Source organism: Mustela putorius, unplaced genomic scaffold (assembly GCF_011764305.1).
Source record: "Mustela putorius furo isolate JIRA1106 unplaced genomic scaffold, ASM1176430v1.1 tig00003983_pilon_pilon_pilon, whole genome shotgun sequence".
Classification (NCBI taxonomy): Eukaryota; Metazoa; Chordata; class Mammalia; order Carnivora; family Mustelidae; genus Mustela; species Mustela putorius.
The window spans coordinates 9,807,185-9,833,465 of NW_025422123.1; the positions used below are offsets into that span (position 1 = coordinate 9,807,185).

Sequence of the window (26,281 nt, forward strand, 5' to 3'; positions counted from 1 at the left end):
GTCTGCATCCACGGTAGCCCAGCCCAGAGGGTCGAGGAAACAAGGAGAGCCAAGGAACAGCAGTGTGGAGGGGGTGTCAGTGGAGAAGAGAGGTGGGAAGGCCCCAAACAGACAGCCCTGAAGAGCAGACTGGCTTGACCCAGTGTGAACTCTTGTTTCAGGGCTAATGGGAAGAGGAGACGGCTGAAGAGAGACTTTCCGGAAGGGAAGGTTCAGGATCTTGTAGGGCAGGGCCGAGGTTTTGGGTGGGTTCTGGGGCTCTTGGGAGCAGGAAAAAGTATGAAGCCGCTGGGATTGGATGCCCACCTTCCCCCTTTCCTTCACCTCCCTTTCCCCCACCTTCAGCCCCTCTCTTCCTTGGGCGCCCTCTCTCCTTTATGTCCCTCAAAACAAACCATGCGCTCAGGAAAGGAAGCCACATCAGCCATTTTCATGGCAGGCCCTGAATCTCCTCTCTCAGGGATGTGTGTATTTTAAGCCTTATTAAATCAGTAACAATCTCCTGGAGAGGAAGGAGGTAAGTCCCACAGACCAGGGTGGAAGGACGTTGAGAAAGCCCCACAGTGGCTCCGAGCTGCACCCGTTTCTGTCACAGGCTCGAGGCTGGGGGAGAATGAAAGTTAGCCCCCTGCCCACAGCCCGAGTGGGAGGATGTGCACAACCCGAGGCAGCTAAGCCTCCCTGGTTCTCAGTGAGGGGGCGCCCTTCCTACAACCAGCAACACCTTCACCTCAGGGCTGGTACCCAGCCTCCTCCCAGGCTGGGAGCCTCTGGAGGTAATGCGAGGTTCCCCGCACAATGGAAGAGATGTCCTTCAGCAGGGTCACTGGCCCAGCAAGAAAAGTCAGGTGGGGCCCAGGCCCTGCCAGGGGAGCTCACAGCCTCTGGGGAAGACCTATATGTAAACACACGTGCTCCATTCTGTGGTGAGAGGGGAACACAGCGCTGGAAGGCAAACTTGCCCGCCCCCAGCAGAGCAGGATGGAAAGGCTCCCCAAGGAGGTGACATCCGTGCGGGTGGGACAGCAAAGGGCGTGCAGAGAGTGACAGGTGCAATGGCACCGAAGTAAGAGCACATGGGCAGTTCGGGGAAAAGCCAGTGACAGAGATGAGTCTGCCTCAGAGAATGGTGAACCTGGGCCTTGGCCTGGCCACCTGAGTGCCCAACTAAGTAATATGGACTTTGTTCTCCAGGCTGGGAGCCACTGGAGTTTGTTGGGGGTGGTGACACCAGCCAGGCAGGCCTGGAGGGTGGTGGTAGAAGAAGCTAGAAAAATCATCTGCCCCCTCGAGGGCCAGGTGGGTGCGTTTGCCTTGACGGCAGTGGGAGGGAACCTCCAACAGGGTATGAGCACCAGACGGGGAACATAGGGTTGGCTTTCGGGAGGTTAGGTTTCCTGGGTGGTCCAGAAGACAGCGTTCCTTGGGCATGGGAGTGAGGTTTCGTTTTCTGCTTGTTTGTATTCCTGGAAGGCAGTAAGCATCCAAATCCGTGTGTTGAGTGAATGAATGAATGAATGAATGGGATCTCTATGGGGAGTGAGGTGGGAGGGGGTTGGTAAGCCAGGTGGTGACCAGGCCTGGCCCCGGGTGACAGAGCTGCTCTGGTCAGTGGGTTCCAGGAGGCATGGTCCACCAGGCAACCTTCTCGAGTCCCTTGAAGAGATGGAGAGGCTGGGCACTGAGCCTCACTCGGGGTGGCTTTGCAGGTCACGGATGGATCTGCCTGGCTCCCCCTCGCGCCAGGCCTGCTCCTCGCAGCCGGCCCAGATGCTGTCAGTGGACACGGGCCACCCCGACCGGCAGGCCAGCGGCCGCATGGACGTGTCGGCCTCTGTGGAACAGGAGGCCCTCAGCAACGCCTTCCGCTCTGTGCCACTGGCCGAGGAGGAGGACTTTGACAGCAAGGAGTGGGTCATCATTGACAAGGAGACGGAGCTCAAGGACTTCCCCCCGGGGGCCGAGCCCAGCACGTCGGGTACCACGGATGAGGAGCCTGAGGAGCTGCGGCCACTGCCTGAGGAGGGCGAGGAGCGGCGGCGGCCAGGGACAGAGCCAACCGTCAGGCCCCGGGGCCGAGGTGTGCACACCCTGGCTGAGGAGGACCCTCGGCAGACTCCATTCCAGCCCCCACCACCCCAGCTGAGCCAGGCGGAAGGCCGGTCAGAGACGTCGCAGCCTCCCACGCCCGGCAGCCCTTCCCACTCGCCACTGCACTCGGGACCCCGCCCTCGACGGAGAGAGTCGGATCCCACGGGCCCGCAGAGACAGGTAAGGTTGGGCTTGCATCCCACTCCCCGCCCCTGGATGCCCACAGTTTTTGCCTGGAGTGTTCCCTGTGGGCTCCCCATGGGCTCCTTGGGGACTGCTGACTAGCATCCACCAGTTGCAGGCTGTGATGAAGGTAGATAGGTTTAAGTGTCCAAAACCATGCTTGGGGGACGGTCAGAGCTTCCCAGAGGAAGTGCCCTCCATGTTCTGAGTTGAGTCTTGCGTGATGAGCAGCCTCAGCCAGGTGACAAAGCAGGAGAAAGGCCTCTGAGGCCAAGGGGACCGTGTGTGCAAAGGCCCGGGGGCGGCAGTCAGAAAGCGCTGCCCTGATGGCATGTTGCAGAACAGGTGAGGCTGCGAGGTAGGTCCCCCAGTCCTGGCCCCGAGGGCCTCAGGGTGAAGCTAAAGGGTTAGGGTTTGATTCTGAAGGCTCGGTGAGCCACCCAAGGCTTTTAAACAGAGGTGTACCATGATCCCCTTGGTGCTCTTGAATGAGCCTTCTGGTTGCTGGGTGAAAACGGATGAAAGGGCCCAGAACTATAAGCAGGAAGGCCCCATGGCAGGTGCCAGCAGGAGAGCAGCCTGGTGGCTTGGACCAGGACCAGGGCTCTGGATGTGGGGCAGGGTGGATGGAACCAAGAGGTGTTGCGGAAAGAACTGAGGGGCTGTGAACTGGTAGAGGGGGGAGGTTCTCGGCTGGTGCCCAGAGTTCTGTGTGGACAGCAGTGCCATCACTGAGTGGTTTTGAAGGGAGCATGACTCCTCAGAGGGTCTAGGGAGAGCCAAGGAGGTGATGCTGGAGGGCTCCAGGGCTGTGCTGTGTTCCAGTCAATCACCCCATGTCAGGGCCCTGCGCCAGGTAGCTCTGGAAAGTGCCAGGGTTCAGGGCCAAGGTCAGATCAATCCACTGCATGCGCCGATTGGGAGGCCTGGCCTGGGAACATGTGGGAGCCTGGGAGAAGGGCAGCCCCAGGCAGGACTGCGTTCAGGGCCCACCCCCTTGTCTAGAAAAGAGGGCCTCTGAGCTGAGATCTTCGGGGCTGTGCATCCTCACTGTGCCTTGGACCCTGGGAATCTGGGGCTCAGAAAGTGGAAACTCTGGGCCCCTACCCAGAGTGCTCCTAGCCAACCTGAGTCGGAGGCCCAGGCAGGGCAGGGTGTGGGCCAGCATGACTGGGTTGGGGACCTTGTTCCCACCAGGGCCAGCACTGGAGAGAGAGCAAGATCTGTCTGGCTCCCCTCTCATTTTCTCCTGCGTTCATTCATCCATTCAGCAGCTATAGTCTTCCTGAGCACCTCGCCTATGCTGGGCACCAGAGGCATCAGAGGTCAAACGCACGCACAGGAAGTTCAGAGTCAAGGAGGGGAGACTGACAGGGGTGGTGTAGGGTAGAGAGTCCAGAATCAAAGTCAGGACGCCGAGGCTCTGGACCCGGGCCCTCTGTTTGTCCCCTCCTGGTGATTGCAGGCCAGGTGGATCTCAGAGAGGGAGGTAAGCTATCTGGGAGGTTTTCTTCACCTTCTAATTCCTCCTGGGTGTGGGGAACAATCCTTGCAGGGGGGAACCGCAGCCAAGCAGGTAAGGGGAGAGAGTTGGGGACGTGGGCACGGGCCTCTTGTACAGTCTCAGTGTTGGGTTCAGGTCCTGCTGGTGCTGTGGGCCCGCCATGAGCTGTATGTGTCTGGAGGGCGTGTTCGGTGTTTGTGGGCCTCGGTTTCCCCGCAGCGCACTGCAGCGAAGTTGGTTAGCCTTCTGCTGCTGTGATCGCATGCGCTTCCGTGTTTGTGTAGCTCAGGAGGGCACAGGGCTGTGGGTCTGCGCACACAGCGGCGTGTCTATGCAGCATGCCCCGGGTCTGCAGGAGTGCAGAGAACCCCGGAAGCCAGGCTGGGGATGGCAAAGCTTGAAGGGTTGGGAACCATCAGAGCAGTAATTCCACTGACGGTAACTAGAGCTGCACTCTTTCAGTGCCTCCCTAGGGCACTTGTGTCTTCCTTCCAATAGTGATGTGATAAGGCAAACCCGCCCTTTAAAAGATAAGGAAACCGAGGCTGGCAGGATGCTGGGTCACCGGGTGGTGGGTGTGGGGGTTGCTGTGGGCAGAGTAGAGCTGCGTGAGTGCTGTCTGAGGCTTGTGTGTTTAGGAGAGGAGCAAACATAGGCCAGAGAGAGCCCGAGTGTGAGGTGGGGGTGGCAGGGGCCCTTGTCAGCAGGTGTGCCTTAGGCACAGCAGTGTGCATGGCAGTCTGTGTGTGTGTGTGTGAGCACATGGGGGGGGCGGGTGACATGGTTTACTGAGCATTTCGGTACAGCCCAGTACTGGTGAAGCAGAGACCTTCCTTGTCAAGGGCAGAGGAGGATGGGGGGTGGGGGTGGGGCGGGGACTGGCTCATTTGTTCCTTCTTTCTTTGGTCTGGAGGGAGTCCTGATCTCAGATCTCAGGCTACATAGGGGCTCCCAAGCTTGGCCGGCCTTAGAATCACCGTTTGCGGACTCCCTACCCTGCCACTTTTCTGCAGGGACCCCCTCCTAGATCTTGCTCTCTTTGCCCAGTGTCTGATGTGTGAACTTCCTCATAACAGTGATCCTTAAAGATAAGAGCCCTGCTGTTGTCCCCACCCCACCCCCTCCACCCCGCGCCCCCGACCAAGATAATGTGGAGCCAGGCATCTGTTGGTCTTTGGTGTGAATGCCATGATGCCTTCAACTTTTTCTTTACATGCGCCTCACCTTCTCCCCCAGGAAACTGAAGGTGCAGATCAGAAGGGGCTAGAGAGCTAGGCAGAGGGGAAGGCAGCGGACAGAGGGTGTGATTTGGGGGAGGGATGTTTGCCATCCTTTGCCGGCTGTCTCTGGCTGATAACACCGCAGGTCAGCGTTCTCTGAGCAGGTAGACTTCCGCCTGGCAGCCACGAGAGCATTTCTCTGCCACGTGCCAGGCGGTGTGCTGGGGGCAGGGGGACACAGATGAACAAGGCTCCACAGTCCTGCCCTTTTGGAGTTCATGGTCTAGAGAGGTGGGGTGAGGATGCCAAGGTGTGGACGTGAAGGTTTATCGGCAAGGGCCATAAGGTAGATAACAGAGAATGCTTCTTTTCTAGAATGGGGAGCCTGCCTGGGAAGCAGGGTGGTCTCTTGAAGGCGGTACTTCAGCTGGGCGTGGGGGGTGAGTGAAAGGGCAGGAGCATGCTAGGATTGAGTCCCACTCCCCAAGCTGACCAAACTCTGGCTGGGGTGTTATGCTCAAGCCACGCACATGTGCTGTGGGAGGACACTCGTAACCAGCCTTTCTTTTGGACAGAGGGCCTTAGGCCCCTAATCCTCAGCGCAGCTGGGACCAGGATCCTATGCTTGGCTAAAAAGAAGGCGAAGGGAAAGCAGGGTGAGGGCGGTGACAGTCCTATCACAATCTTCTCTCTCCTCATCTCCATTTGGAGGTCTCACATTGGGTCCCTCTGCCCCCATTTGACATCCACAAGGGAACACTGAGTGTCCTGGGCCCCCTCCTCTTCAGCTCTCTGGCAGCTGGCCCAAGCCATCCTCAGCCCCCCTTCCCCAAAGCTATTTATACTGGCTTCAGTCACAGGAAGAGCTAGGGGTCAGGGTGGGACAGTTGTGGCGACACCCAAGCCACCATTTCCATCTCCACAGGCCTGGAACACACAGGTCCGCTTTCCCTTTTCCCTCTGAGGGTACGAGGGCAGGAGGACACAGACAGGATTCTTCCTGATGTCTGTGTTGTGGCCAAGGCCCTCCCAGCAGCTGCCTTGTGGCTGGGCTGGGAGAGGACAAGGAAAAGCCACTTTGGAGAAATGGTTTCAGTCTGCTCCTCCCTCTCACCCTCTCTATTCCTCTCCTCATTCTTAAGAGTGACGTAAAGGATAATCGGACAAACTCACACGACACAGCATTTACGCCAGGGCAATCCTAAACCTATGGGCTGGGAAACATGGTCAGCCCCATTTTACAGATGAGGAAGCTGAGGCACGAGAAGTGACTTGCTTGTGTTCATGAGATAGTAAGCAGTGGAGCTGGCGTGCAAACATGAGGAGCTGGACGCTAGAGTCCTACCGGTCTGCTACATTTTCCTGTGGAGTCCTTGCCATCCCCCCACCCCCACCCCGTGACAGGGGCAGAGGGCGTGCAAGGAATGTTCTTCCGGCCTCCTAAGGAGTCAGGAAACCAGCTGAGGAGAGAGATGGCAGGTAGCAGTTGCAGAAGGGTCTTCCTGTGGGGGAGGATTCCTCAGCCCAGAGGGAACTCTGAACTAGGAAGGCTGCCCTGGGGAGGCACGTGACCAAGGTCTCCGCAAGGAGACCACGGTGTGAGGAGTGGCAAAGAGGAGGAAGACTGGGAAGGGATTTGGCGGCCAGAGTTTAGGTGCTCGGCAGAATGGGGCGGTGTGCACGCCCTCCGCCTGCCCAACCCTCCCCCTGCCCGGGACGCCAGCGCCGCAGGGGCTGTGAGCGGTGGGCGGCCCCCGAGACGGAGCTGTCGAGTCTGTGCCTGACACCTCTTTTCCCTCCACTCTCTTGGTCTCTTTCAGTTGGAGGAGGACAGACTCTCGGGGCACTCCCTCCCGCGGTACAGCCCTCTGCGACGACTGGCGTCCTCCGTGTTCTCCTCCTCCACGCTGGAGACCGAGCATTACCCTCACCCTGGCGGCGGCGGCTCCTCCGGTTCCCTCATTCAGCGCAGCCGCTCGGCGGAGAGCAGCCCCGTGCGGGCGCCCCACCGGCGCCACGCGCCCCTCGCCGCCGGCAACCACAGACTCGTGCCCTCGGTGCTCCGCATCTCGCGGTCCCAGCTGCAGCAGGTGTGGGCCCGCTTCACCCACAAGACCTAGGCTGGGCTCCCCCCCCTCCTGGAGGGGGCAGGTGGGGGGGGTGGGGAGCAGGCAGAGACCATGGTTCCTTCCCAGGACGCAATAATCACACACTCACACACCCCATCCCACCCCATCATGCAATACAGCCCCCTGTAATGTTGGCCCAAGGTACTGTAGTGACCAACCCCCCCTCCCCCACGTCTCCCTTTGCTTGGTGCCAGCCAAATGGTGCAGGGGGAGGTGGGGCTGTCGGTGCAGCTTCAGGAACAGGACAGAGACACTGGGCTGGAGCCACCAGTGGGGTCCAGAGTCCGGTGGAAAGCAAGGTATCAGGGAGACGAGGCATGCTGGGTCAGAGTCAGTCTGGCGTGGAGGTGATTCTGTTTAATCTGTGATTTCCTGGCATTAGGGTCTGGTTTGCCCCCAAGGGGGGTGGCAGAAGACGGACACCCTCCTGGGGTGTGTCTGTCTGTCTGCATGGGGCAAGGCATGTGCCCTGTGTATGAGACGCGGGCCTAGTCAGTCAGGTTTGGGGTTTGGTAGGAAGGGCCTCCACAGTCAGGATGTTGGGGGCAGCCCTGTGGCCCAATGGGCCTACCACATGCCATTGTCACAGAGGACAGAGCTCCTGCCTCCCTCATCTGACCCAGGAGGCCTGGAGCTCAGTCCACTCTAGGCTGCCCTTTACCCAAGGGATATATGCCATCAGCCCCTGATGGATTTGGTGGTTTAGCCCAGCCCCTTAGGATCTGAGGATGGATGACTGGGGGCTTGGCATCTGCCTTTCAGAGGAAGCTGGCGCCTTGGGGTGAGGGCACCCATCCTAGAAGCACTGGCAGAGAAGCTAGGTTATTAAGGGTGAGGTAGCCCCTGTGAGTTCAGGACAAATCCCAGGCAGCAGCAGCCCCACCAGTGTCCCTCTCAACGAGTGACTCCTTCCTGTAGGTGCTCAGCCGAGCCAGTCCCCAGGGGCCTTGGTGAAGACAGAGAACAGGGTAGGCAGATCTGCCGGGGATATGCAGATGCAGGGGGCGGGGTGGGTCAGGATGCCAGATCACTATGTCCTTTCTGATCATTTCTCAGCCCCCAACCTGTCACTGCAGGGACCTCTAAGGTTCCTTTTCCACATTCCTGCCCCTGTCAGCCAGCACCTCTGTTTCCCTAGGCAATGGAGTAGTGGTGAAGAGGGGTGCCAGGAAGGGTAGTGCCTATACAGAAAGGGAAGGAAAGGTTGAGACCTGAAGGTTTGCAAAATATTTATTGCAGTGAGACCGTATCTGTGTATATGCTTGTGTGCATGCATGAATACTTGTGAGTATGAGTGTTCTTATACATGAGCATATGTGCATGAGGCAGGCCTGCCATGGATAGATGCTCAGGCTGTGCACTGCACAATTCCAGGGAGTACCGTTTACATTTGACTACAGTGTGAATGACACCACTGAATTTGCAGTGCCGCAGTCCTATGTATATGGGTGTGTGTGAAGGTGTACTTGTGTGTGTCAGGGAGTCAGAAAAATATTTGTGCAGTCCTTGGTAGTTTCCTATGTACCTACTCTCATCTTGGCTCCTCTCTCTCCTACCTTTTCCCTTTGACTCTTCCTTCCCAACTCAACTCCCTTCAACTCCCCAGCTATCTCTGGTTGGAGTAGAGGCCTCAGGATCCTTGCCCCAGCTTGGGGATGTCAGAGGAAGGTGGGCAGTGCTGTTTGGCTAAAATGTCCTCATGGCTGGTTGGTGCTGTGTATAGCTCACTCACATGAACTATGCCCACACTCACTACATTCTTTTCTTCAAAATCTGTTCTTTTTGGAGGATGTCTAGGCCAAGAGCACCGTCCTCATCTAGGAATGAAAGCCAGATTCGAGCCCTAGTACTGGTGCCCCACCCCCACCTTATCCTAGCTGCTTACTTCTGAATGTCCCCAAGGTCAAGCCTCTGTTGCTCTCCAGTCTGTCTTGGGTGGTGCTGTATCTGGCTCTGGCAGAGGGTAGAGGAGAGGTCAGGGTAGACCCTTTAAAAAGAAAGGACAGAAAACACAAAGCACAAAGGTTAGGGGGTGGGATGAACAGTAACCCCACTCCCGCCTCCACATTCCGCCACTGCCCCCTTGGCTACTCCCTTCCTCTTTGGCCCTCTTTCCATCCACCCCAGCGAGTGGCAGGCGGTGAAGTGAAGGGGAGTCTGTCCACCAGCAGCTCCAAAAGTCAGCAGCCATGGGGTGGGGGTGAGGGCCCATGCTATCTGGGGTTAGATGAGACCAAGCACTCAGTTATCCGGCATTCCGTTCCAGAGGGTTCCACTACCTGAGCACGGCTCCCACTCAGTGACCAGAACCCTGAGGTACTCTAAGATCCCAAAGTGCCTTGTGACTTATCAAAGATGATGGCACTAGCTTCAGCCTCATTTTAGCATTTAGTACATATTTCTGTTTCCAAAGCCATTGGAGGTGGGGAATCCTGTTAAGAATTCCAAAGGCGGCTGAATTTTCACACAGACACAGACATAGACACAGGCACACACACACATCCCAAAACTGGTACCTGTGGGAGAGGGTGTGTCCTTTAAAGTAAGATCATGATTCAAATATTTTGTCCTTTGAGGGACATCCTTTTGCATACCTTCGTTGGTAGTGGGAGAGCATCTTGTTGGCCATAAAGCTCTAAGCCAACAAGAGAGCATCTTGATAACATGATTATCCTTTGAGGGTGGCTCGGATTTCTGGAATTAGCGCAGTGAATTGGGTCAAGTTCACGTGCAGCTCGGCAGAGCCATGCATGGTTTGGACTTGAGTTCCTTGTTTCTAGGGCCCAGGCTGGGTAGGGAAGTTGTGAGTCTGCAGTGTTGTCAGGCTCTTTTTCTCCAGAAGGGTTTCCCAAGGAGGAGGTCAGAATGTTTCAAGAAATGATTTCCTGCTGGGGAAAAATACACGACCTTCTCAGAGTCAGCTGTGAAAAGAGGTAGCACTCTTTGCTGTTCTTGGAAATGGTGTTTTTGTACTTTATAGTCACACTCTGCGTATAGTGGTGGCTTCCAATTATTAATTTTTTATTTTATTAAACAGTCACTGGCAGCAGTGCTTATTACGTGCCAGGCAGTGATCTAAGCACTTTACAAAATTAACTCATTTAGTCCTCATAATACTTTATGAGGTTGATCCCAGTATTATTTGCATTTAATGGATTAATCAGATTATTTAACTTACAAAAACATAAAAACACCCGCCAATGCCGGATAATTGAGGTCTTGTTGGATAAAAGTTTTAGAGTGTTTTTCTGTGTAGCGATCTATTTACTGTCCTTCCTGCTTGGCCCCTCCTCACTCTACATAAAAGGAAGGGGTTGTCTCCAAGCCAGACTCTCCTTCCTTCTCCATTTCCACCTGATGGTGTCCCCGGGGGTGTGGGGGGTGTGGGATGGCGTAGGGCAGAGGGGGTCACTCCAGAGTACGAGGGTGGGTTGAAAAGAGCCACCCTATCTCTCCAGAGACCCGCCCTCTCCATCCCACACCCCAAGCAGCTCTGGAGATTCAGTGGGTAGGGTAAGAGCTACAGTGAGAAGGCAGTGCTCAGAACCATGACCTTGAGGTACTGGGGTGGGGGGTCCTGGGCTTCAGGCTCACAGATAGGGCAGGTACTGGCATTGGTGAGCCAAGGGTCACCAACTCACACCTCAACGGGGGCTAAGCCGTGTCAAACAGTGGCAGGTTTGGGGACTGTGGTAAGTGGGAGATGCACTCCCCCTGGTGTGAGCTCAGCCAACTGTTACCACTATCTTCCAATTTTTATGTGAAATCTCCCGATTTTTAATTATTGGCATCAAATTTTTAAAAAACACAACTTTTTAAAGAAAAATCACTGTGAGCCAAACAAAACTGGTTTAAGGGCAGAGACTCTGAACTCAGTTTGCAATCTCTGTGAGCCTGAGGACTCCCCACTCCCTTCTGTCCAAGGCTGCGGCACTTCAAGGAGGATGGAGTTCTTCCTGGGACCTCAAGTCAGGTGGGCTTCTTCGAGGAGGCAGCTCACAGCCAGTGGAGATGTGTGGTGTTGGTGTATGCTGTGTGTTTATGTCGGTGACCTCGTGGTTTGTGTGCCTGAATGCGTGTGGGCCAGTGGACTTGTTTGTGGTAAATGGGGTCCTCATGGTAGGACCAGTATTTTCTCTGACGGCACAGGACCCTGGGTCAGTGAAAAATGCTCTAGTGAATTCTCAGTAATGAATAGACATCCCTACGCACTCAAGGCAGCTTGGGTCACAGCAATAACCACTCAACACTCATCCCAACGACTAGCATCCTGAACCCATCAATCTCCCTCTGCATTTCCAGTTTTAGGGAAAATGGGCACAGCCTTGCCCAGCACATGGGGGAATGATGGCACCTTTGAGCCATGCTGGCATATTCATCCTTGCTTCCCCAGCCAAGAGGGGTGGGCAGACCCCTTCAATCCCAGGAAAGTAGGGGTCCTCTCTGAAGAGGGTCCCAGGAACCTCCTTTTCTCTCCTCTGCCCTGCCTAAGTTCCTTTTTCTGGGGATGGGTGGTGCTGTCTGCCCAGGCAGTGGTGGGGGGAGCTTGGGCCACTGGATGCCCGGGGAGCTATGGCAAATGCGTCTGTACTGAGTGGCCGGGGAGACCATGCTTAGGAGTGTGTGGGGACCTCTGGCTGTGGGAGGATGGAATATTCTCTGCTGTCTTTGGGTTGCTTTGGTACCTGAGGAAGGAAGCATGATCCCTAATGAAGGCCTGAATGTCACCCCACCCTACCCCAAACCCCACTGAGATTCCAACCCAAAGGGCAGGAATCAGCCCACCCCAGAGGCAGTCCTTGATAACAAGGAGTGTGGCAAATCACTCTCCTTAAGTTGGGGGGCATGTCCCCAAAGCTTGCATTATTCCCATTAGGGCCAGAGGTGCCCCCTAGGACTAGTGGGTCAGTCTCTGAAAATTTTAAAGCATCCTTCTCCCTAAGGGAGAGGCTCCCAGCCTGAGGACCACATCCCTCAAATATCCCCAATGGTTCCCCTATAGCACCCAGTGGGCTCCCCAGCTCAGGGCGCCCCGGAGCCTGAGTGGGCCCCTTCCCCCAAGTAAAGAGTTGAGAAGCAGTGGGGGAGGAGGAGCAATGAAGCCTAAAGGCCTGTGGGAACTTTTATAGACCCTCCTTCCATTTGGCTCCGCCGTCAGTCCCACCACTTTATCTTCCCTTCTACCTGCACAGTCTTTGCGGGTGCAGGGGGGTGGGGTTCACCTTGCCACGACTAACTGGCCCTCACACATACACACGCACACGCACACTCCATAGCTGCGCGCACATTTCATCCACTCTCCGGACAGCAAATTAGCAGCCCCGGGCTGGGAGAGCACAAAGGCCGCGTTTCCGGGCACCTCTTGCAGGTTTCTAACTCTACTGTAACAGGACCCCAACCACCACTTCCCGCCTCCGGGACCCGCCCCCACACTCCTGCCCCCGCGGCCCGCGCGCCACGAATGTACGGTCGGTCGTCTTAACTAGCTGCTACGCGCGCGACCAGGGTACCGGCCGGCCTCCGAGCCCCGCCCCCGCCCCGCCCCGCCCCTGCGCGCGCCCCAGCCGAGCTGCCTGCTGCTAAAGTCCCCGGTTCCCGGGTGAGCCCCCTTGCCACCCCGCCCTCGCGCCAACTTTGTGTTTGCTTTCCCCCTCCCCGGGTTCGCGGCCGCTGGGCTCCCCGACCCCGGGGCGCGGGCTCGCCCCTCAGTGCTTTCAGGGCCGGGGTGCAGACGAGGGGCTGGGCGGGGGAGCTGGCCAGTTCTCCGGGCTCGAAGGGCCCCCGTCACCCCACCCTTATCCCTGTTACCTCGCCGCCCACAGCCTCCCCCTGCTCCCATAATTGGCCTTGCAATTGGATGCCAAAGAGCCCAGAGTTGAGGGGGAGCCAAGCTTTGAGCCTAGGTCTCTCAGAGCCACCCAACACTCCCTTTTTGCCCACGCCTCTTCGTCTGTCTCTCCTGCCCGACCCCACTCCACGACTGAGGGCCCTGGGGGTCCCCAAACACGCCCCCACTTCCAGCTCTTCTCCCTCCCCACCCCCGAAAATAAAACTCAGGGACCAACATCTGCTTCCTTTGCACTTGCTCCGTCGACACCCCCCCCCCCCCACTGGAGGGGCTTCCGTGGGGGAGCAGGCGGGGTTGGGGGCCCTAATGTCTGACAGTATTTGGCAAGGAGAGGGCTGGCCCCTGCCCCCTGAGAGGTAGGACTGGTGAGAAGGAGGGAAGCTCAGCCCCGGGCCCAGCTGAGCCTCTTCTAGGGACCCCAGGATCCCCTCCCAGCATGGGGAGACGCTTCCTAATCATGGTGGGGAGGGGAGCGAGGGATGGGAAGGGGATGGGGAGAGGACCCTTCCCGAAGTCCCGAATTCCAGCCAGTTTATTCCTAAGTCTCCCCCTCCCATCATGCCCCCCCCCTTTTGTACTGCAATAATACTGTATTATAAGCTTGCACTATTCCCCAACCCGGCCAGCGTAAGCATGCACGAAAAACTCACACACACACACACACACACACACACACACACGGGACGCTTTTTTTTTTTTTTTTTTTTTTTCTTCTTCTTCTTCCTCTCCGGGGTGCGTCCTCAGTGTACAAAGCGGCGTCGGGGGTGGGGAAGCCTGGGCCCGGGTGGAAAAGCATGCACTGAGCCCCCACCCCTAGACTGCGAGTACTGTACAAATCCAACACTTGAAACCGACACGCACACGCGCGGCGCCGCCACGGGGGGGTGGGACACGGACACGCACCCATGCGCACACGGCCGCGCACGGGCGGGGGTGGGGGTCGCCCCGCCGTCTCGCGTCGTTGTGCGAGGGATCTTGTGCCTTTTTTAGTCCCTGTATGTTAATGCAGACAATCCGCAGAGCTTGTGTACTACCAAATCCTGATTAAAGACGCCTTCCAGGAACCTGCGACTCGCCTTCTTTCTTTTCATCCTTCTTCCTAACCCACCACCCGACGGGCAGAGGCCAGGGGCTAGTCTTGCTGATTCTGGGATCCGGTTGGGGGGAGGGGGGCAAATTCCAGATAAATGGATCCAGCCCCACAGCCCCTAAGACAAGAATGGGGAGGGGAAGGGGGAATCCTGAGAGGTCTCCTGGGAGGTGGACTCCAGGAGCCCTTGCCCTGCTGGCAGTCTCCTTTCATCCGCAGGAAGGTGATAGGGATGGACCCTGGTCTCTGGGGTTGGACTCCTAATTGCCAACTTGCTGGAGGATGGATGGGAAGTAGAGGGGTGGGTACCTAGATCTGTTCTCTGTGGATCAATCTACTGAAGCTGCGTGCGTGTGTGTGTGTGTGTGTGTGTGTGTGTGTAAGGAGGAAACCAGAGAGCCCTGTGAAGGGACCCTGGGAGTCTTTCCCTGCCCCTCTGCTCTGATGGGGGAACTGAGACAGCTCTGGCGTGGGGAGAATGATCTGTCCAGGGGAGTCAGTGAGAGAGTGGATTGTGCAGAGCCTGGGGGTGGGGAGCTCTCACCGGGCCACACTTTACTCCTTGGGGCCTAAAGCAAGTATGGGGGCAGAAGAAGGGCAAGCTACGGCTGCATTTCTTGAGCTAGAATGTTCCCACGCTGTCAGCTCGGGTCATCTTAGCCCTTCCACCCAGATGACTGTCAATGGCCAGTGTGCCAATGTGGGTGGCACCCCTGGGTGTGGGTGAAAGAGCAGGGGGAGGGCTGGAGGGCTCCTGGCTTGGCAGATGTGGTTTGAGTCGGCAGACCCAGACAGACAGGTGAGAAATCTGGGGAAGCTGGTGGTGGGCAAAGGGAACCACACTGCCAATGTCTCTGTTTTTCAGGTGGGGAAATTATGGCAATTGGGGGCTCCTTTGGGGAGGAGAGATGGGAAGGGTGCCGGGGGTGGCTGCTGAGGGAGAAGGAAGGGGAGCACTGCCGTGAGAGGCTTGCTGGGGAGGGGGAAAGGGTCATGGTCCATCCTCCGGCTTTGGTCACTCAACAGTCCCCCTTCTTTGACCTTGGGACTGTGGGCTGAAGTGCAGTGTGCTGTGTCTGGGCTTGGCCAGGGTCCAAACAGGAGAGCCGCCCTCAGTACTCTGTCTGGGGAATGGGGGTATGTGGACAAACCCACCCCTGGGGGTGTCGCTAGTGTCAGGCAATTCAAGGCTGAGGAGAGAACAGTTTTGGTGGCAGGAAAATATCAGAGGCAGGTCCATCCACCTCCCTCCACTTTTCCTGCTGACTGGAGTTAAACATGGACTTGGCTGGGCTATGAAGTTGGTGAAGCCGAAGTCTTTGGGTCTGGACTCCCTGGAGGCAAGGGGAGGGCTAGGGCTTTCATTCTTTCTGAGGGTCTCAGCTCCAGCAGCCTGCCTCCCCTCCTCCATGACTCACCCTTACCGCATCCGCCATTCCCTCAGAACCACCAGGGAGCTTTAAAAGATTTCTGGGCCTCATCTTGGACCTGAATCTGGGGGCAAGGGGAGTGGGACTCAGGGCTCTGTAGGTTTTAAAAGCTCCCCTAGATAGTGCTGTACCAAGCCAAGCTGGAGAACCACAAATATAATTGGAATCATAAAGGGTCGCTGCTCTGGAGAGGGAGTAGGAAGACATGAGTTCCCCTAGGCCCTGATTTTCCCTTGCTGAAATGCAGTAGGCTTGTTGCCCCCTGAACTGGAATGGGAGAGTGTCACTGGTATCCCCCTCCCATGGTATCTGCCAGACTTCTGGACCAAGCACACAGAGGCTGGCTAAGGATCGAGGCTGAATGAATGAGCACAGGATAGCATGGGCAAATGCATGAATAGTCACTGGGCATGGGCATTCAGGAGAGGCTGGGGAGGGGGGAAGGAGGACTTCCCCCTCTCTGAGGAGGGCGGAACTGAGCCCAGGTCTGCCCTCCCCAACAAGGAGCCACATGGGGAGGTGTGGAGGGAGCCTGAATTGGGAAACACAGCAGGTCCAGATGCCAGCTGGCCGGTGGGCTTGTCAGTGATCCTTAGGGCAAAGCTGTCCCCACTCTGAGATTCATGGCTCTTCCTGCTAAAGGGCACCGGATACCAGGTTTCCCTGCATGGGAGGGTGGGAGGCCAGTGAGGCAATGGAAAGAGTTTGGGGTTCTGAGCCACCTCGGTTGATGTGCTTTGTGAAGTGGGTGTGCCAGTGGCTCTCTCTAGGCCTGTGTCCTATTCTGACCTTGTCACTGAAGCCTGATTTCAGTTCTTATTGCCCCTCCTTCCCGTGAAGTGGAAGGGGAGGGCTTTGAGATGGAAGGGAGAAGGTTCGAGCTATGATGATCTAACACAGACACTGTGAGTGGAGGGTCTGTCCTACAGATGGGATTTTCTAAAGAGATCCAGGGCCTGGCCAGAAGGTTGCTCAAAGTGTCAGAGACGGGACAGAGAAAACAGGCAGAGACGTTGGGTGGGACGCATCTGGTGTTGGGTGGGTGAGTTCTGAGCTGGACAGGAGGGAGACATGATCAGAGCTGCGTCTCTCTATAGGTCCTTGGCACCTACACCACAGTCACGACACACCCAGGATCTCATAGCACCCCTCCACCTCTGCCCAGTCATCTTTAGCCTTACTGTTGGTAACTGAGCATGGCAGAGGGCCGCAGCACACGGCCTACCACAGAAACAGGGCTCAGTGTTTGTTGAATGAATGAATGAATGAATGGGAATGGTGTAGAAAAAGAAAACAATTGCCAGGGACTTTCAGCCTGGATGTGAAGAAGACTAAGCTCTAAGGAAGTCCCCTGCCTGGCTCAGACAGGGTGGGCAAGTGTCCTGCCTGGGGTCTGATGCTACCCCATCTTGCACCCCCCTCCCCACCATTATCAGTCCTCATAGATGGTCTGACCATGAGAAAGATTATGGCAGTTGAGGAAGGGAGAAGTCACAGCCTTGGGCAGAGCCTCAGCTTGGGGGATTCTTACCTTCCCCTCCACCTGCCTTCTGGCTGCCTGCTAGTTGGCCTCAGCTGGGAGAGCCTCTCCTTTTCTCACCACTCTCTCTCCCATGGGTGTGGCATCAGGGCATTGCTGGGGTTGGAGAGGGAGACAGTGATCTCCAGACCAGGGAGCAGGGCAGAGGGCAGGAGGCAGGCTGGGAGGGAGCTGACGTTTATTGAGTATCTGAGTATTGAGCTATATGCCAGACCCATTGCTTATCTCACCTCATTTATGATCACAATCTCTGTGGAGTGTGCATAATCCCAATTTCACCCCCCCCTTTTTTGGTCAAATGTAGTTTAAAAAAAAATTAAATTAAATTAACTAACATATAGTTTATTTTTGGTTTCAGAGGTAGAGGTTAGTGATTCATCAGTCTTACGGAACACCCAGTGCTCATTCCATCCCGTGCCCTCCTTAATGCCCATCGCCCAGTTACCCCATCCTCCACCCCCCTTCCTTCCAGCAACCCTCAGTTTGTTTCCCATGATTGACTCTTATGGTTGGTTTGTCTCCCTCTCTGATTTCGTCTTATTTTATCTTTCTCTCCCTTCTCCTATGATCCTCTGTTTTGTTTCTTAAATTCCGCATAGCAGTGAGATCATGTGATAGTTGTCTTTCTCTAATTGACTAATTTCACTTCGCCTAACACCCTCAAGTTCCATCCACCTCATTGCAAACCCATATTATTTCCTAATAGAGAGACGGTGCACTCTGTGAAAACAAGGGCCACATCTGTCTCGTTCAGTATGTGATCCACAGATTCACGGCCTCTACCATCTTGGCCAGGACAATAGACATTCCAGGACTTTTTCTAGAAAGAAAGGCCAGGTCAGGGCCTCAAGGGGCGCAGTGAAGTGTCTCTATCGGGGTGTGAGAAAACAAGTAGAAAGGGGGGTGATGATGCCTGCTTGGTGGGTGGACAGGAAGGTTTTCTTAAAGATTGGTTGAGCTCAGTCCTGGAGGAAGGACAGGGATTTGTCATGTGAGTAGAGGGAATGACAGGATCCCCAGGCAGCGGGACCACCAGAGGGAAAGACAGCGGTGTGAGAAGCGACTAGCACTTAGGGAACTGCTGGCTGCATCAGCAGGCAAGCGCACAGGGCAAGGATCCCAGGGCGCAGCGCCAGGTGAGCGCAGAGCAGAAGGGGAGGAGCCAAGTCATGGGGGCGGGGCAGCGTTGCCAAGTGCCCAGCCTAGAATTGGAACTGTCCCCTGAGGACTGTGGGGGCTATTGTAGGTTTCTGCAAGTTGGAAGCAGAGAGATAGGGTCAGATTTCAGTTTCAGAAAGATCCCTCTGGCAGCTGTAGGGAGAATGGTTAGGTGGGCGGGAGAGAACAAGCCAGTGGTTGGGGACTCCCCCCGCCCCCCCCCCCCCCGCCCCCTGGCCCGATAGGGCTGTGCCCTTACAGCTGAGGCAGCAGGTGCAGAGGTTGAAGAATATTTAGCAGTACTCCCTGCAAGTCTGGATGGCACCTGAGGTGTTGGAGGTGTCCGATCTCTGGGGCTTCTGATCTGAGGGGCTGTGTTTAGGAAGACAGGGCACAGCATGTTCAAAAAGGCTGACAAAGCACTGGACGCTGTCAGCCCCATCCCCATCTGAAACGAAGCTATGTCAGCCCCTGGTGGGGCCTGGTGCACTAGGGGTGCTGGAAATGCGTGTTTGAGTGTGCGTGTGCGTGTGTTGACTTGGTCAGAGCTAGAGAAGATGTAAGGGCTGAGGTCCTGACAGGGTGATCAGGCCTTTCTAGTCTGAAAGGATCCTTAGCCTGGAAGACTAAGGGGAGATGTGGCAGAAGCCCAGAAAACCAAGAACATAGGCCATCACATTGCCAAGGGCTCTGCCCAAAGCTTCAAAAGGGAAAACTAAATCAAGTGGAAAGAAACTTGCCTTTTGTAAGCTAGCTGCAAATTCCCGGAGGAACTGTGGACTCAACACACAGCTGGGGAGGGCTGGAGAATTCCTGAGCAACAGGCCAGGAAAGGGCAGGAGGAAAGAGGGCACTGGAGCTCCAAGGGCACCCAACCTGCATTTTGGGGTGTGGAGGACAGCTGAACTTTGCCCTGCTCCTGCACAGGCTCTGATGGCCCTGGCCGCCAACTCCTTGGCTGCAGAGAAACCCTGTCCTGTAAGGAGGCAGCAAGGGGTTGACCCAGACGCTTGCCACTCCTCTCCGGACCTGGTTTCGTCCTCTGTCAAAGGGAGATCCACACCGTGCCTCTGATGCCTTGCCGCTGTCTTTGTCTTCTATTGATTGAACTAAAGCTGGCTCTGGGTTTCAGAGGCAGGGAGGAGAGTGAAGGAGGTGGGAGACGGGAGACCGAGGGACTGCCAGCTTCAGGGCCAGGGGCCTCAGGAGGAGCTGGAGCGTGCACACAATCCTTCCTCAGAGACTTTCTGAGCACTCACTAGGTGCCAGGGACCCTTCTAGGCCTTGGGGGACAGAGCAATGAACAAGACGGGCCCAGTGCTCAGAAAGGAGCACACTTTCTGGCACATGCACCTGGGCATGTGGGCCTCCCAGCTTGTGGGTGCAGTGCTGGTGTCATCGGGCCCTTCAGGGCAGGTGACATCAGCGAATCCCTGTGTGTGCCCCTTGCAGGTGTTCTCCGTGGCGCCCCCGTTTGAGGTCAATGGTCTCCCTCGAGCTGTGCCTCTGAGCCTGCCCTACCAGGACTTCAAGAAAGATCTCTCTGATTACCGAGAACGGGCTCGGTTGCTCAACAGGGTCCGGAGGGTGGGCTTCTCCCACATGCTGCTCACCACCCCCAAGGTACCACTGGCTTCTGTTCAGCCTCAAGCTAATGGGAAGGACGAAGAGGAAGAGGAGGAGGAAGAAGAGGAGGAAGAGGAGGAAGAGGAGGAGGAAGATGAAGAGGAGGAGGAGGAAGACGAGGAGGAGGAGGAGGAAGACGAGGAGGAGGAGGAGGAGGGAGACGAGGAGGAGGAGGAAGCAGTGGCTCTAGGGGAGGTGCTGGGGCCTCGAAGTGGCTCTAGCAGTGAGGGGAGTGAAAGGAGCACGGACCGGAGTCAGGAGGGTGCCCCATCCACGCTGCTGGCTGACGACCAGAAGGAGTCCAGGGGCCGGGCCTCCATGGCTGACGGGGACCTGGAGCCCGAGGAGGGCTCCAAAACGCTGGTGCTCGTCTCCCCTGGTGACATGAAGAAGTCGCCCGTCACTGCCGACCTGGCCCCTGACCCTGACCTGGGCACTCTGGCTGCCCTCACTCCTCAGCAAGAGCGGCCCCAGCCCACGGGCAGCCAGCTGGACGTGTCTGAGCCGGGCACCCTGTCCTCTGTGCTCAAGTCTGAGCCCAAGCCCCCTGGACCTGGGACGGGGCCGGGGGCCGGGGCAGTGACCACAGGGGCGGGAGGGGTGGCCGTCACCTCCTCACCCTTCACCAAAGTTGAGAGGACCTTTGTGCACATTGCGGAGAAAACCCACCTCAACGTCATGTCTTCCGGCGGACAAGTGTCCCGGTCTGAGGAGCTGGGCGCTGGGGGTGAACTGGGCCTGGAGGCGCCCTCTGATGGGAGGGCTGTGGAGGAGGGGGCCTCCCTGCCCCTAGAGAATGGCATTACCCAGTCAGGGCTGGAGAGCGGTGCTCTGGCTGGCCCTCCCGGGGACACCCCCCCGGAGGTGGCCACAGACTCACTGCCCAATGGCCCAGCCCTTGCCAATGGGCCGACTCCAGTGTCCCCGCTGGAGCCAGGCCCCGAGAAACTGGCCACCATCTCCCCCAGCCGCCATGCCATGGCAGGCGCTCGCCCCAGGAGCCGGATCCCAGTCCTGCTGTCTGAGGAGGACACAGGCTCGGAGCCCTCAGGCTCCCTGTCGGCCAAAGAGCGGTGGGGCAAGAGGGTCCGGCCACAGCAGGACCTGGCGCGGCTGGTGATGGAAAAGAGGCAGGGCCGCCTGCTCTTGCGGCTGGCCTCCGGGGCCTCGTCCTCCTCCAGTGAGGAGCAGCGCCGGGCTTCAGAGACGCTCTCCGGCACTGGCTCAGAGGAGGACACACCTGCCTCGGAGCCTGCTGCCCCCAGGAAGGCTGGGCGGGTAGCCGCCACCCGGAGCCGGATTCCCCGCCCTATCAGCATCCGCATGCCCACGCCTGCTGCAGCCCAGCAGCCTTCTGCTGCCAGCAGACCCCATGGCGCTGGCCCCGCCTCCGACACAGCCATCACCAGCAGGTGAGAAATCACAGCTGGCCCTACGGTGGCCAGATGGTGACCGCAGAAGGCCTCCAACTTCAGGAGCTTCCCCAGAGGCAAGGTCAGGGCCTAGCAAGGATGCGGAGAAGGACGCTTCCTGTTCTCCACCTCCACAACTAAGTGTCTCCTCCCTCTCAGGTTCCAGCCCTGTCACTGGGCTCAAGGGAGTGGCTACAGTGAACATGTCTAGAGGGGTCGTCAGGGACGCCAAGCTTGAGGAAGGTGAATGGGGGCCAGTGGGGCTCACACACATCCTCTGGTGTGCCATGAGGCATTTGAAGCCAAAGGTTAAAGACCAGAAGTAGTTGGGAGAAAACATTATTCATACCGTTGTAAACACGGGTAGGTGGTAGAGTAGAATGTAAAATCCATGAGAATTTTAAAGATGAAACAGAGGCCAGGTAGCAGTCCCAGGAGCCTGTGGCCCCTAGAGGTCCTGCCCAGGAGGACGGAGCACCAGCCCTAGTTTATCAACCTGTGCCTGGTCTCCACAGCCTCACCCAGGTCTGAAGCCGCAGGGCTCCAGGGCTCAGTGCTCAGCGACTTAAAAAAAAAAAAAAAAAAAAAAAAAAAAAAAAAAAAAGATTTTATTTCTTTATTTTGACAGAGACAGAGCACAAGTAGGCAGAGCAGCAAGCAGAGGGAGAGGGAGAAGCAGGCTCCCCGCTGAGTGTTCAGCGATTCTGAAAATGTCTCTCCCTTTTTGTTTCTTTGCCCTTCTCTTTTCTCTTGCCTTCTGCCCCCTCCCCTCGTCCCGCAGGCTCCAGTTGCAGAAGCCTCCAGGGTCGGCCGTCGCTGCTGATCTCCGCCCCAAACAGTCCCCCGGCCGGGGCCCGGGGCCCGGGAGAACCCCAGCCGGCACCAGGCCCCCTGTCCCGCGCAGTCCAGGCCCCTCCGCCTCTGCCGTGCCGCGCCACCCCAGCGCGTCCCCCCGGAGCCAGTCCCTGTCCCGCAAGGAGAGCTCCTCCCCCTCGCACCAGGCCCGGCCCACTGGGCCCCCGCCTCGGGGCGCCCCGCAGGCCCGGGCCCAGCCTGATGGCACCCCCTCCCCGGGGGGGCCCAAGAAAGGACCCAGAGGGAAACTCCAGACTCAGCGCGCAGCAACCAAAGGCCGGGCGGGGGTCGCGGAGGGCCGGGCCGGGGCCAGATAATGACGCGCGCGGCTCTCCGCGGCCCCCCACCCTCACCCCGGCCCCCCACCCGCAGCCGGCCACACTGAAACAGCTCCCAGCACAGCCTTACGCGCCTGACGCGCGCCACCCGCGGCCCCAGCTTCCCGCCTGCACCCGCGAGGACGCGCGCCAGCACTCGCCGCGCCCGCCCCCCGGCCGGGCCGGAGTGGGGCGCCGCGCCGCGGGGGGAGGGCCCGCCCCCTGTCCTCTGCCCCATCTCCGTGACCCCTGCCCTCCCCCTGCCACCCTTCTGGTGGGGCAGGCTCACCCTTGGCCCCGGGGAAGGCTCAGCCACTTTTTCACCGAGGACTCCAGTAATGGGGACGCCCTCCCCCACCCCTTCGCCCACCCGCCAGGCCTCTGCTGCTCTTCGTGCTCCTCCAGGGACCTCTGCTTACACCTCCTGCGGCGCCTTCCCCTCTTCCCGGCCTTCTTCCAGCCCAAGCCCACCTGCACGGAAAGGCAGCCTCAAATTCCGGAAGTGGAAGTTCCAGCCAACCCCACAATCTCCTGGGAGCTGTGGTGGTCCCCTTAGCTACCAGCCTGGGGTTGGGGAGCTGGGACCTAGGGACCACTGGTCTACTCAGGTGTGAGAGGGCAGGTCTAACTAGCCCAAATTCAGCTCCATCCTGGACATCCCTGGGGGAGGTAGTGGGCAGGTGATTGGGGGGCTGCTCTCCTGCACCCCCAGGGTGCAAAGTTCTCCTCCCCATAAATTTGGGTAGGTCCTCAGTGGGAACCATAGAGTGTGTGTGGGGGCTGCCTTCCTGGTCACATGTTTCCCAATGGGAAGTTGGGGGGGGGGTTTAAAAAAGGTTTCACCCTCTCCCTTGGCCTCCTGATCTAGTGCTCAGGACCCCTCACCATCAGGAATTCCTTCTTGCCATCTAACCTCAACCCTGCCTGCTGCAGTTTCAGCCAACCTCCCTCTCTCTTGAGTTCAGTGGAGGTGGAGGCTGGTTTTCATCTTCTCTGCACTGGCTATTTAGAGATTCAGGGACTCAGTTCTGGCCAGGTCACACTTTCTGTCCTCCTGGGGTTGGGGAGGGGGCTGGATCAGACCATCATCTTCCACAGTGGGCAGAGAAAGCAGAAACAGGCAGGTAGACAGCTGGCCCCTGGACTCAAGGTGGAAAGGCCTTTCTAACTTCCAGATTGTGTGCTTGTGTGATGGGTCCGGCCCAAGTCCCGTTCTCCCCCAGCTAACCCTTCAGACTGTCCCTTCTTGTACTAACCCCAGCCCATGCATCTGAGCTGTCCCTGCAGAGGGTGAGGGCTGTGGTGCTCCATGAATGGATATGGGGCTTCCTTCTGGGTCTGGCTCCTGCGTAGCTCATCCCACCTCATCACGAGCCTCAACTGCCTCCGTCGAGCCAAGCAGCACCCTGGCTATAGAAGGGACAGCCAAACTGTCTATCTGGGATAGGTCCCCTGCAGGCCTCCTCAGTCCTCAACACCCTCAGCCTCTGTCCCCTGGCCTGGCCCCTCTGTTCTTCTCTGGGTCCCAGAAGCAAGGCAAGGCAACCAGGGGAAGAGGAAGAAAGACCCTGACATGCCCCAGCTGTCTGGCAGCATCCAGCCACCATCACTTAGAAGGACGCCCTTGAGGAAGTTGGCTCTGGAAGCAGTGTGGTGGTTGCCGAAGCCTCTCTTGGAGAGTCAGCAGGCTTGGGCAGCTCTTCCCACACCAAGGTGGTGGCTTCTCTGCAAATGAGGCCAGGGGAGGACTCCAGGTTGGACAAGGTCCATCTCATGCTGACACAGAAGCTCCCAGAACACTCAGGAAACCTCTCCGGACAGAGCCCTCTTTGTCAACCCGAGACCCTCCCAAGGCCTCTACTGCCCTCTGGGTCCAGCAAAGGGGGTAGAAGAGGGGCCACTCCCTCCCACCTAGAGCTTCTCTGAATGACAATCAGCTCGTGCCAGGTGGGGACCAGGGCATGACCCCCAGTGCCCAGGTTCTGGGCCTGCTCCTTGCCACCAACCGAACCGTGAATGTAGGGCCCCCAGCTTCAACCCTGCCCCAGGACCAACAACACCCTGGTTTGGTGTTGGGAGGAAAAGGGGGCGGTCTGAGAGAGCCCCAGACCCATCTCACCCCCAGCTTCACCCAGCACTGGAGCTGGGCAGAGACGCAAAACCCTGTTTGCTCTTGGGATTCCAGACCTCCCTAGGGCTCCCATCTATCCTCGGGCCTCTGCGTCATTGAATGTCACCGAGGGAAGGAGGGGAAGGGGCGACTGTGGAGGGGACCAGGGGACTGTCTCTGCTCCTCTCCCCAGGAAGGATCCAGGGCAGAGGAAACCACACCTCCCCCGTGTCCCCACCCCCAGCAGCAGCCTCTTTCCCCTCGAGCACCCATCCCCTCCACCGAGCACCCATCCCCTCCACCAAGCTGTCCTGGTCCTGAACCCCTTCCCTGTAAAAGAGTGTCACACCCCACCCCCACCATCACCTCACCCCTCTAGCACTTCCCCATTGCCACAACCTGTGTCATTGGCTCAGATGCAGGTCTGCTCACCCCAGAACATGCCTCCCCTCCCAAGCCACACTGTGTACGAAGCAGGTGCAGGAGAAGGGCCGTGCCCCAGGCGCATGGGCTCCCCCTTTCCCAGCCCCTTACTGGGGCCTGGCTCAGTCTTCTCAGCTCTGGGGATCAGCCCTGGTGGGCATGGAGTTGGGGGGGGGGCAGGGAGATGCCCTCCCCCTCCCCCAGGGAAGCCACTGAAGAATGTTTACACGCCAAACAGAATGTAACACCCTTCCCCACCTCTTCCCAGTCACTGCATGGCCTCTGCCCGCCCTGCACCAGCCCACCCCCACCCCGACACCCTGGAAGCCGCTGTCATGATTAGATCGGGTCTTGGAAGGGAAGTAGCCATCACACCATTAAAAAGCCTGTGGACCTTTCGTTTTGTTGGCCTGGACTCTTCTTTCTTTGGGGAGGAGGGCAAAGCCCAGGACCTGGGGCTAGGGGTGGGCAGTGGTGAAGAGTGCAGGTTGGTGGACAAGTAGGGAGGAACCATCGTGGGAAGCAGATTGTCTCTACAGAGCTGGAAACAGAAGCTGAGGACAGGACAGATACAGGGTCACACTGGGCCGCCCTCTGTCTCTGACTGCAGAGCCTGCCATGCTCAGCTCCCCTGGCTCTCTCTCCAAGGGCGTGAGACTGAGTCCCGCTTTGTGCCAGCCAGCTGAGAGGGAGGGAGGAGGAATTTTCATTGCCCCGAAGTTAACAGACACAAGGGAGTGTTTGGAAAACCACAAAGCTAAGCAGCTCCCAGGCAAAGAGAAACCATGGCCATTATTCTAGCGACATCCGTAGAAATTATAAATGAGTGTAGCCTGTGAACTAGCATCTCCATTTCTAGACACGCATCCTGTAGAGGGTGGGTAGACTTGCCAAATTCCATGTGTGCAAAGTTACTCACCGCAGTATACTGCACGGAAGGAACTCTACAAAGCCTCAGCCGCGATCTCATACTCAAAATGTCTGGAAATGGGAGCTTTCTCGTTAAAATCGCACAGACTCATCTGCTATCTTGATCTTGGTGTCGTGGGATCAGGCCCTATGTTGGGCGTGAAGCCTTCTTCTTTTTTTTTTTTTTTAACTTGTTTTAAACATTTCTTTTTTTTTAATTAATTTTTTATTTTTTATAAACATACATTTTTATCCCCAGGGGTACAGGTCTGTGAATCACCAGGTTTACACACTTCACAGCACTCACCAAAGCACATACCCTCCCCAATGTCCATAATCCCACCCCCTTCTCCCAACCCCCCTCCCCCCAGCAACCCTCAGTTTGTTTTGTGAGATTAAGAGTCACTTATGGTTTGTCTCCCTCCCAATCCCGTGA

General features: G+C 57.5%; 1 protein-coding gene across 3 annotated transcripts in view; it reads left to right on the forward strand.

The window, feature by feature from the left end:
* The window catches only part of TTBK1 (tau tubulin kinase 1), a 40,175-nt gene extending 14,849 nt beyond the window's left edge, over window positions 1–25,326 (forward strand). For all 3 annotated transcript variants that reach the window (XM_045071175.1, XM_045071176.1, XM_013062046.2), the window contains 3 exons: window positions 1,710–2,271; window positions 19,646–21,231; window positions 22,013–25,326. In XM_045071175.1, coding sequence (XP_044927110.1) covers window positions 1,710–2,271; window positions 19,646–21,231; window positions 22,013–22,403 — 2,539 coding nt within the window. In that variant the 3' untranslated portion in view covers window positions 22,404–25,326. The remainder of the gene's footprint in view (window positions 1–1,709; window positions 2,272–19,645; window positions 21,232–22,012) is intronic.
* The last annotated feature ends 955 nt before the right edge of the window (window positions 25,327–26,281 follow it).